The sequence below is a fragment of the Kwoniella shivajii genome, chromosome 1 (assembly GCF_035658355.1).
Source record: "Kwoniella shivajii chromosome 1, complete sequence".
NCBI lineage: Eukaryota > Fungi > Basidiomycota > Tremellomycetes > Tremellales > Cryptococcaceae > Kwoniella > Kwoniella shivajii.
In genome coordinates, this window is record NC_085908.1 from 3,482,401 (window position 1) to 3,494,154 (window position 11,754).

At 43.4% G+C, this 11,754-nt stretch overlaps 3 protein-coding genes across 3 annotated transcripts; all 3 read right to left on the bottom strand.

The window, feature by feature from the left end:
• Nucleotides 1-1,118: 1,118 nt before the first annotated feature.
• Nucleotides 1,119-3,075, bottom strand: IL334_001290 (uncharacterized protein; the record flags this gene model as incomplete). Its single annotated transcript, XM_062933047.1, has 8 exons — nt 1,119-1,258; nt 1,363-1,618; nt 1,706-1,792; nt 1,907-1,983; nt 2,044-2,060; nt 2,119-2,158; nt 2,537-2,638; nt 3,024-3,075. 8 exons carry the CDS (start codon nt 3,073-3,075, stop codon nt 1,119-1,121), a joined length of 771 nt encoding a protein of 256 aa, XP_062789098.1.
• A 915-nt stretch (nt 3,076-3,990) lies between these two features.
• IL334_001291 (uncharacterized protein) lies at nt 3,991-5,647 on the bottom strand (the record flags this gene model as incomplete). Its single annotated transcript, XM_062933048.1, has 5 exons — nt 3,991-4,266; nt 4,358-4,632; nt 4,764-5,039; nt 5,219-5,491; nt 5,608-5,647. The coding sequence occupies 5 exons, from the start codon at nt 5,645-5,647 to the stop codon at nt 3,991-3,993; spliced, it is 1,140 nt and encodes a 379-aa protein (XP_062789099.1).
• A 1,097-nt stretch (nt 5,648-6,744) lies between these two features.
• IL334_001292 (carbamoyl-phosphate synthase arginine-specific large chain) lies at nt 6,745-10,935 on the bottom strand (the record flags this gene model as incomplete). Its single annotated transcript, XM_062933049.1, has 10 exons — nt 6,745-6,891; nt 7,065-7,406; nt 7,470-7,650; nt 7,730-8,426; nt 8,484-9,469; nt 9,523-9,596; nt 9,647-9,814; nt 9,878-10,137; nt 10,217-10,540; nt 10,635-10,935. 10 exons carry the CDS (start codon nt 10,933-10,935, stop codon nt 6,745-6,747), a joined length of 3,480 nt encoding a protein of 1,159 aa, XP_062789100.1.
• Between the last annotated feature and the right edge of the window lie 819 nt (nt 10,936-11,754).

The window sequence follows — 11,754 nt, forward strand, 5'->3', positions numbered from 1 at the left end:
AGTGGAGAGACAATCTGGTAAGAGGGGATGGTTGGCGGACAATACGACGTTTCAACCTGACAACTTTGGCACTTCGTACCATACGAAATGTCTCGCTTTCCCTACGACGACGTCTTGGCTCGACGTCTTGTCATTATGCGCACGTTTTAAGCGTTACCAAAGAACGGTCAATTGATATACACACGACGTTATAATTGGGAGGGAGAAATTCAGATCAATATGAGAATACTCACTACTCGCTGTAAGTTTCCTTCGTTGCATCAACGGATATAACCGATGAAAGTCCAATCTACTGCACGTGCGAAATATCCTTATCAAACGTGTACTCTTGCAAGATATACTAGGTGTAGACGTACGTAAGGCCAAGAAATAGTCTATCAGACATGCTTAGCTCGGGAGCCCAAGGCTATTATCATCAGACAGACAGTGCATGAGTGATATCCTGATCGGGAATCGAGTGGGGGATGACATCCCCCGATCATTCCGATTCAGGTCCACAGGTGCTTCGGACGAAGAAGCAACGCCTTTCGAGGGTTGGCTCGATGTAATGTGAATGGCGTCCAATATTCAGCCCATTTCGACTGAAAGTATCGAACAGGAACTCAGGAGAGACTTCCAATAAGAAACAATGGATGACCCCAGATTGATCGTTATGCGCTGTTCTTGAGCAAGGTACACTGTTTGGACGAAGTCACTTTCAATGAAATTGGCCGAATCCCTCAACAGGACCGACCGACCAAGGGTGGGTCCGACCATCATAAAATTTGGAAGAACAAATCTGCTTGATGAGAGCGACTTGAATCTATATAGGAAAGCATCAAGTCCATCCATCATATACGAGAAAGACATTCAGAAGGGAGTATATACAATAATAAAAAACGTTTGAAATTCAAAGACTCGACACGTCTTCGAGAAGAACGGAAAGTAGGAAAAGAAAGCGAAACTAGCGCTAAAATTGGTCAGACCATATCTGAGCATCTTTTCAGCACGACCCATCAAATCCCCCTAATCTCTACCTGGTACACTTGTGCAGTCGACCATCACATCCTCTAGAACTGCTTGATTCACTCGATCACTTGCAAATACACTCGAGCCATCCTCCTGGATCATCAAATAACCTAACAACATCCACCCTTCTTAGCTTGCTGACCCTCACCGAGATTAACGTTGTTATTCTCGTGATTTCCTGCTGACCGCCTGTTACCTGTTTGTGCAGTAGCTGGTTCAGGTGTGATTGTGTCAAAGGGAATCGTTTTGGCTGCATCAGTAAAGTCATTATCATCGTCATATCAGCATGATACCGACATAAAGAGAATCTCAGTTACTTGAATACCAATGATGTTTTCGCAATTTGACACTCACCAATTTCAGTGAATATCTCCCCTACATTATGTCCCGTCTTGGCTGAAGCTTCAAAGAATAACAATCCACTTTCTTTAGCGTATGCTTCTGCTTCTGCTGTGGGAACTTGACGAGCGTCATCACTCTCTGTGGCTGGGGTAGGGGTTATTGATTCCTCAGCACTATCATCCTCTCCATCTTCACCTTCTGTCTCAGTCTCTTGAGCTGCGGGTGTCACGGTCGCAGGAGTCGAACTTGATTCGGATACAAGATCGAGCTAAGCGGAATAAGTGGAAATTTAGCATAGCGATCGTAAGTTGACCGAAACAAAACGAGCCCTGGAGAGATTTTAAGTGTGACTTACCTTGTTTCCCACTAACGCAATAACGATATTAGCATTTGCTTGTCTCTGAAGTTCTTTGACCCAAGCTTTTGCTTTTTCGAGTGATGCCTAATCAGTTTTCAGTTTCGATCAGCATTTGCAGCCAGAACAACACATTTATACCATAATAATTTGATCCATTATACGGATGCTTGAAGGGAAAGGAAAGGAATCTGAACGCACAGCTTTGGTGATATCGTACACTACAACAGCAGCTTGAGCGTTTCTGTAGTACATAGGAGCAAGACTGTGAAATCGCTCTATTTGACGATGACGATGTCAGCTATCGAAGTACAATCAGTCCACTCGTTTAAGCTAACCTTGACCTGCAGTATCCCTGTTATATCTCAAGTCAGCTAATAAGTCTAAACCGGTTGCATAGAGAAATAACTTACCAGATTTCAAATTTGACAATTCTATTCTCCAATCTGCATTCTGAACGGATTTATGTGTCAGCAATTCAGTAAAGAGTAGGGCATCTCGAAATCTTGTAACGAAGGTCCTCCTCATTTATATCGCAGTGTACTACCCTTTTGCACTCCATCGTAACTTCACTCGTTCCAGATCGATTTCCCTGGTTGCCTCACGACCATTCCATTCCATGATTACGATAACCTCTAATGATCACATCCTCCTCTTTCTCTCCGCATCTCGCGCTATTATTCTCGTGAGACCATCGTAGTTGTATCATGCAATCTTTTCCCTTTGGAGCGATACCCTGCATGCCTGTCTCCTATCTTGACCGCCTTTATCTCTCTTTTGCCTTTCCTGAGTGTACTGTTCCAAGTCCGTCACATAGACAAAATCACTCACTTTGAGTTAAGAAAGCCGCACCGATAGTAGGGGAGGTGTTTTCGTTGAAATCACCTTGACAGAATCGAAGTACAAGTGATGATTTACCAACTGCCGCTTCGCCTATATATGAGGTTTATCGATAATGCGATTATGACATACGGGAAAGGAGACAGGCGGTATTGAGGATGGGGTTGATACATGGACATATCGGGGGAGATTGGTAGGAGTCCGTTGGTGATAGTTGGACATTTATATGATTTCGACATTTATGGGATTGATGTAGGGTGGCGAGTGATATTTGAATAAATATGTTAGTAAACTTTGTTCCCAATTCGACAATCAAAAATAATTGAACTGGAATGAAGTGAATGATACCATCTCTACGAGTGTATTATCTCTTTGACCCATCAGATCATCCCTTATGAGCAAGCCATGCCACGTATTCCACCCCTTCCTTTATCCACGAGACATTTCTGTCACTCTGCGAAATGAAACATTTACTCACCTAGAAGAACAAGTTTGACTTGAACAGCTTTGACTGGAGTTTCATCTGACATTTCGATTTTATCCTTCTGTTATCTACTAGCAAGTATGGACAAGTAACTTGCGTACCAAGTTGGATTGCGTATGTGTGGAATCCAAGAAAGGGAAGAGAGGTTGGTTGAATGGCGCGAGAACGAAAGCTGTGTTGATGTAACCGAGCTTTGATATTCAATATATACGAATCTTGCAACGAACAATCTATCCCCAGTTATCTATGTTCTTCTGATGATGATGGTGATGATATTGCGTCGTATTGTGCGTATATGTGGTTAATTATACCAGTAAGATAGTCGTGTCGTAATGGGATGAATGGGAAAGTCATATGCAAATCATCATAATAGCTAGAGAAACAAGAGAAATGAAATCAAATCACAACGATGAGAGGCGCAGTTTAAATGGGTGACCAGGATAAGGGAACTACACCCTTTGGGTATATATCTCATTGCCATCGTTCCCATCACTCATGATGTACTCGACCACTCAATCTACAAACGCGCAGTGCGAAGTGAGAGACAAGATAATAGATGCACATGAATGCTTATGATCATTTTTCCAGAATCAAAACTAGCAAAGAAATGTTTTAAAAGGGGGTGAAAAGCGTGAATGGTATTTTTTGTATATTTTGAAACAAGTTTTCATTTTTTTCTTTTAGGATATAGGTTTTTTTGTAAGAGGACTCCAGGATCGAACAGCAAGAAGCAGAAATGGAATAGAAATGAAAAGTAAGAAGTTAATGCAGAAGAATATGTATTGTTCGACCTTTTTTTTATTTGAGAAAAATCCATCGATTTTAATGTCTGTCTCTCTTCTACTTCTCTTCCCGAACAATCCATTCTCATTGTTTTCACCCTGCGACCTCCCAAAATAGCTATATCCGAAAAAATATTAACTCCAACTTTGACTCGATTTGATGACGAGTTTTGAGAGGCTTAAGCTCCAAGGGCGGGGAAAGCGTTGGTGTCGTTGGCGTTGATTCCAGCTGGGGCTCTTCCACCTCGAGCACCACCTCTGGGTCCATTTCCGCCACGAGCACCACGTTGTCCACCTCGGGCACCTCGACCACCACCTCGACCACCTCGTTGTTGTTCACCACCTTCTCGGTTGTCTCGTCTGGGAGGTCGGTTGGGTTGAGCGAATTGTCCATCGAATTCAATGAAGACCTTCTCCTTCTTGGGTTTAGCTTTGGATTCAGTAGATTTGGTGGACTACAAAAATGTCATATGAGATCAGCTGACCATTCTGATTCGACTGACTGATACTGATTTCACAACAGGAAAGGAAAAAAAGTTGACTCACTTTGCCGGAGAAGAACTCCTCGACACCTTGTCGGACGAAAGCGGTACCTTCAAGGTTAGATTGAACGGTTCTAGCCTCTTTCTTCTCGAGACCGGGGATGTTGAGAGCTTGTTGAGCTCGTTCAGCAAGGAAATCATCGTATGATTTGGTGACTTCCTCTGGCTCCTCGGGTTCGACGGGAGCAGCGGGTTCCTCAGCAGCGGCCTCGGCTTCAGGGGCGGGAGTTTGAGGTTGAGCCTCTTCGGTTTCGGCATCTTTTTCACCTTCAACTTCGTCTAAAAAATCGGGAGAACGGTAAATCAGCAAACTTTCCCGTATGTCATTTTTCCCTTTGACAGCAAGACTTTTCTTCCTGGCGGAATATCTCATCTCCACTCAAATTGCGGATTCCAAAAACACGACTCACCCTTTAATTCAGCTTCACCGGTGTTGGCACCCCATCCGTGGTCAACCTTCTTTTGAGAGTCATTTCCACCGTTTTGGTTCTTTCTCTCGAAGACTCTTCGTTCACCAGCTCCAGCGGGTACTTTGTTACCTCTGTAGTGTCCTGAACCGTAAGAGGAGTGACCACCTGAGGTGACGTCTCTGGAAGAGGTAGCACCGCCTCGAGCGGGTCGGTTTCCTCGAGGACCCTTGGTGTGGGCGTCTCGGACGGAACCTTGGTTACCTTTTCTGGATGGGGCTGACGAGGGTTTGATCAAGTTAGCTTTAGTTGATGCATCGAAACATGTGGATTGAAGGGAAGGGCGGGATGTTGTAAACGAAGCAGGGCGCAGGCGGGCCAAAAAACAGTGAAAAGAATATGCAAAGCTACTTGACCTCCCGAGGCGGAGAGGAAGAGGATACGCAACACAAACTCACGAAGTCTTTCACCGTCGAAACCACCTGCGGTTTCAGTACCTTCTTGGTTACCTTCTGCGGATACAGGACCGGTATTTCTTTGTTCTCTTTCACCTTGGTTGGCTGATCTGTTTCCACCTCTTGAAGGGTATGAACCTCTACCTCTTGCACCTTGACCTTGACCTTGAGATCTGGGTTGAGATCCTGGTACGGCTCGAGCGGGTGCAGGAGTCTCCTTTTTAGCAGGAGCAGCGGCAGCTTTAGGGGCAGGAGCGGGAGATGAATCTCCGTCGTCTGTTAATTACCCAACGAGAAGGAAATCAGTATCATTCAGTATTATTGGATTACAAGTAAGGAATTTTCAAAGGATTCTCAAACACAAACCATAAAAGAAAAGAACACAAACTCACCCCCAAGAAGGTCGAAGATGTTCTTCGACACAACCGACATTTTGTTTTTTTATATACTCCTTCGCCTCTTTGGCGTTCCTTTTGGAGTTCTACGATTGGATGAAGTGAGTTCGGTGTTGATTTAAGGTGAGAGATGTGTCGTAAGGAGTAAATGTTGGTTGAAAAGTCGAAAAAAAGAAGATGAGATTGAATATGATGAGATGACATGATTTAGAAGTTAGCTTCTTGTCTCAACACCTCTTGCATCCCTGTCTGCCTCTTTCTCGAGCCCATATCCATATGGGTTCATTTTCCGTCCAAACCTCTGTCAATCGGTTGACTCCTTGTCAAATACCCTTGTTCTTCTTGCATGACAGAATCTGCATGCTTCATGCCTTCTTTGATAATCCTCCTTTTCACTTCCCTTCCTTCCTATCCTTTACACTATTCTGATTTGCTTCGGACGACATGGAAACTCACCTTATATGAGAGTAATTTGAATCGACGAGTCGAAGAGATATGGTAGAAAGGGATTAACGTTTAAACCACCTTGATGAACAGTGAGTAGTGAGTATGGTAGAGAGAGAGAGACACTGTGTGGGGGAGGAGAGGGAGGCAGGAAGGAGAGAGGGGTGAGTGGTAGCAAAGCATGCAACGAATCGAATGCTACCAGTAGTATTGTGAGAGCAGCAGTGCAGTGGTATACTTACCACCATACACACACTATCCCACCATAGCCCCCCCTAATGGCAACTTATTTTTTGGATTATTCCCCCCCTCCCCCTGACGTAAAATTCAACGGGAGAGGGAAATTTCGTTCAATACAGTCAAAAACACCTATAACGCCGAAATATCGGAGTTTGGTGGGGGATGAATGTGGCACTGGTATAGTTCAGATGAGGCAGTTTTAGCATGCATGAGAATGGTCATACGATGCATTAACCTCACTTTCTATGACGAATGGATGAATGTATATTGTAGTCGGATAAATCCCCATTTTCAGAATTCCTTCCTGCGTTGCCTCCTTCCTTGAACATAACCATGGGTGTTCAAGTACCAAAATGAAAAATGAAATAAACTGAAATTCTATGAAATGGAACCGAATACCTCTGTACCGTTACTAAAACTCTAAATGCCACACTCTTTAAAGAAGTGTCATCAATAAGCCCTCTCTTCACCTACGAACTCCCTCCATGATTTAACTTCAGGTGGGTTGGTTCCTTCGATATAAGGTAAAGGTGATTTGTGGAATTTCTTTTGTAATGTCTCTGTGAACAAGACGGCGAGTTTAGCGTTGTTGATAAGCTAGTGTGATGGGTAACAAGGGGGAAATGTCAGCGTTTATATCAAGAATGACATGATTGTAGGTAAGATTGAAGATGAGATGAAGTGATCGTCTTTCAAAGAAGATCTTCACAAATGAACAGAGAAGGGGTCCATTATCTGGTCGGAACAGAGAATAGGATACCTCAACTCACAGGAATACCGAAATCGACAGCAGCTCTTCTGGCAGCGTATTCAGCTTCAGAAGTAGATACAGCTCTGGATCGGGCTATATCTATAACGCATGAGATTTCATTCTCTTCCAACACTTCTCTGAGCTTTCTCTTATCTTTCACGGGTACGTATATCTTCTTGATTGATAAGTTTGGTTGTTCATTGATGAAGTTTTCGACTTTTCCATCGTATGTGTATAATTTGAATCCAAGAGATAACAGGTTGTTTGCTATCGTTGGCATTTCAGTCCTGGAGATATCTCCTCCTAACAAGATACCAGAGTTCTTTTTAGGTAATTTGAATCCGTTGACAGACAGTAATGCCTGGAAAATCATCACAACATCAGTCAAAGCAATCTCTCTTTCCGTGCAGAATCGACTACTCACAGCCCAGTATGCCTCATGAACGTCTTTACCGAACGATGCGACTTCACCTGTAGAAGCCATTTCAACACCCAAGAAAGGATCGGCACCTGGTAATCGAGTCCAGGAGAATTGAGGTACTTTGATTGCGACGTAATCTCTCTGTTCTTTCATCAAGTCGATTGGAGCAGGTACGTTCTCGTTCCTATAGCGGTGTTGCAGTATCATCAGCCTCCATCGTGAATCACTTACTCTTGTCATCAACCGGAAAGTGATCAACTCACATGATGGCAGCGGCAGCTATATCGATAAAGTTTTTACCTAAAACTTTGGAGACAAATGGGAATGATCTAGAAGCCCGTAAATTGCATTCGATGACTTTCAATTCTGCTGGGAGACCATTTTCTTCTGGTTTTCTAATGATTTGCATGTTGAATGGACCGGAGATTTCGAAAGCTTTAGCTACCTTTTGAGCGATTTCCTTGAATCTATCCATGTCACTTTCGGGTAATGAGAAAGGTGGTAAGACCAATGTCGCATCACCTGAATGTACACCTGCGTTTTCGACATGTTCTGAAACGGCATGTACTAGTAATTGACCATTGTGAGCTACTGCGTCCACATCGATTTCTTGGGCGTTGTCGATGAATTGAGAGATGACTACTGGATGTAAAGGTGACACATCTGTGGCTGCAGTTAAGTTTTTATCTAATGAAGCTTCATCCCAGACGACGTTCATGGCTGCTCCTGAAAGGACGTAAGATGGTCGAATAAGTACTGGGTATCCGACTTTAGCAGCGAAAGCTTTAGCAGATTCTAAGGAGGTGGCTTCGACCCATGCAGGTTGATCAACGCCGATAGAGTCCAAGATGGAAGAGAACTTGTGTCGATCTTCGGCGTTGTCAATTTGTTCGGGATCAGTACCGAGAACATTGACACCGGAGTTCTTAAGTCGAAGAGCAATGTTTTGAGGCAGTTGACCTATAATTTAACAAGATGAGCTCGGTATGATGTACAGCCAAAGTAATTTTCACTTACCTCCCACACTGACGACTACACCTTCGGCATTTTCCATTTCGTAAATATCCATAACTCTCTCAAAGTTCAACTCTTCGAAATACAATCTATCGGCTTCGTCGAAATCGGTAGATACAGTTTCGGGATTATAGTTGATCATGATTGTTTTTTTACCCAAATCCCTGATTGCTCTAGAACAAGTTACTGCACACCAATCGAATTCTACTGAGGAACCAATTCGGTATACACCTGAACCTAAGACCATAGTTCCATTCTCGTCAAAGTCGACATCATGTGTTGAGGCGTTATATGTGGTATAAAGGTAATTTGTGTATGCTGGGAATTCAGCAGCGAGCGTATCGATACGTTTGACAAATGGAGTTACACCAAATGATTTTCGTTTGGATCGCACTTCACCTTCTTTGACACCGGTCAATTGAGATATATGTAAATCTGAGAAACCAGTTTTCTTAGCTGTGAGTATAAGATCTTTGTCTATTTGTTTGAATGGAGTAGATTGGAGTTGTTTATAAACAGTGACGATATTTTCGAGTTTGTATAAGAACCATTTGTCGATTTTGGTAATCTCATGTAATCGATCAACGGTATAGTCGAGATTCAACATGGCATGAGCAATGGCGAATAATCGTCGATCGTTGTTTTCAGCAAGGGCAGTTTGCATATCTTCAGGTTTCCAATAAGCGTCAAATCCAAAGAAGTTGGGGTCTACTTGTCGAATAGCTTTTTGTAACGATTCTTCAAATGTTCGACCGATAGCCATGACTTCACCGACTGACTTCATGGCTGATCCAACGTTTCGCTCAACATGTTGGAATTTGGCCAAATCCCATTTAGGCATCTTGGTAACGATGTAATCAAGAGAAGGTTCGAAACAAGCAGTGGTCGATTTAGTGACGGCGTTGGGAAGCTCTGGAAGAGTGTGTCCAAGAGCGATCTTGGCGGCAGTATATGCAAGAGGGTATCCAGTAGCTTTCGAAGCAAGGGCACTGAACTCATGGTCAGTTGAACCATCTCCCTTCGAGGACGCTGTGTAGCTTACCTAGATCGAGAAAGACGAGCGTTCATCTCGATGACTCGGTAATCTCGAGAGTGAGGGTCGAGAGCATATTGAACCTTTGGGACAAGTTAGCTCATTTGTCTTGTGTCGAATGCATGTGACTTACGTTACATTCACCGACAACACCGACATGTCGTACGATCTTGATAGCGGCACTTCGAAGCATATGGTATTCATCGTCGGAAAGAGTCTGAGAAGGTGCGACAACGATAGAATCACCAGTGTGTGTACCGAGAGGATCGAAGTTCTCCATGTTACAGCAGATAATGGTGTTCTGGGAATTTTCGTCAGTCAAGCCACACAGGCGATAGTGAAGTAGTATGGAGTCGGTACTCACATCGGCAGCGTCTCGGACGACTTCGTATTCAAGTTCTTTCCATCCTTTGAGAGATTTCTCAATCAGTACTTGGGGAGACAGGGAAAGAGATTTGGCAGCAAGATTTCGAAGTTCTTCTTCATCGTGAGCGAAACCTGAACCGAGACCACCGAGAGAGAACGCGGAACGAAGAATGATGGGATAACCGATTTCTTTAGCTGCGTTAAGAGCATCTTGAATAGTTGACACAGCTGTTGATTGAGCAGCTGGGATATCGATTTCTGGATTATGCTCATATATTAGCTTATATTCCAGGGAAACACCCTAATGATCAATGATAGGGGAGAGATTTCCACTAACCGTTCAAAGCTTGAACGAACAAATCTCTATCTTCTGAGACTTCCAAAGTTCTAATTGGAGTACCTAAGACTTTGACACCTACTCTTTCAAGTACACCCATTTTATCAAGTTGTATACCAACGTTCAAAGCTGATTGACCACCAAATGTCAATAAGATACCATCCGGTCTTTCTTTTTCCAATACATATGCTACGTAATCTGCTGTCACCGGTAAAAAGTAAATTTCATTTGCCAAGTGATGAGATGTTTGAATGGTTGCAATGTTTGGGTTGATGAGGATTGTTGATATATTAGATTCCCGAAGTGCTTTAATAGCTTGCGAGCCTATTCCAGTCAAGCAAAAACAACGTTCAGTTAAAAAATGAATCATGGTTTTATAGATGAGAAGCCTTTCACAGAATCAGACAAGTTGACTTACCAGAGTAATCAAACTCTCCCGCTTGACCAATACTCAAACCACCACTTCCTACAACTAAGACTTTCTTCACATCAGGTTTCTCCAACTTAGGTAAGACTTTAGCTGAGATTCGTCTGGCCAATTCTGATGGAGAGTTGAGAGTAGGTTCACCATCTACTTGACCGAATGACCCTACTGCAGGAGCAGCCACGGCGTACGATCTAGATTGTTGTGGCGCTACTCGCCTAACAGTGAGAGAAGGGAACGAACGAAGAGAACGACCAGCGAAGGAGGGTCGACAAACGGGGATGGTTCGCAACATGTTGAACGTGTATTGATTTCCGTTCTTTTTGCAAGAAAAGGGCGGATGTAAGGATTACCAGTCTTCGAGCAGACTAGTTCTTGACTTTGAGAAGGCCAGTGGAAGAGATGCCGGAGCCGTACCTCAGCAATGAAGGATGTGTTTGGTGAAACAGTGGAAACAAAAAGACGGAATACGAGTAGTATTGAACGTATTGAACGAACTGATAATGAATTTTGTTTTAGTTTATTTTTTTCTTTAAACGAAGTTTAGATAACCAGAAAGCAACCGTTGTGGTTTGCGAGTCAAAAATATGAGTATCCCCCAAGAACACGTGGCAAGGAAATCAATAAATTACCGTTTTTTAATTTCACCCTTGTTTTTTCCTTATCTCGCATCGGCCGTCCCGAGACTGTCACGTGATTCAGTCAGGCACCTAGCAGTTTTGGAAAGAAGTGGCATTCTGTTTTGCTTCCGCTGAACGGAGATATCTCTGTATCTCCACTTTTAGCTATTGCGATGCGCGGGGAAAAGGCCGACACCTCCACCCCCCCTAATCCGGGATAAACAGTGTCAGTGAATGATGAGAGAATGAAAGAAGATGATGAACAAGGATGATTGAACGACGACCGACATTGAACCCACTACTGACATCAAAATCATAGTCTCCAACACCAATACTAGTGCTAGGCTAAATCAGGAACCATATAATCATCGTCCTAGTGCTCTGTTGAACACATACTCCCGAAAAACAATCACAAAATCGCATCGGCTGTCTGGAAAAACGACTCTCTCTTTGGTTTCTGCTTCCTTTTGGGCTATCTGCACAAACTGCCAAGA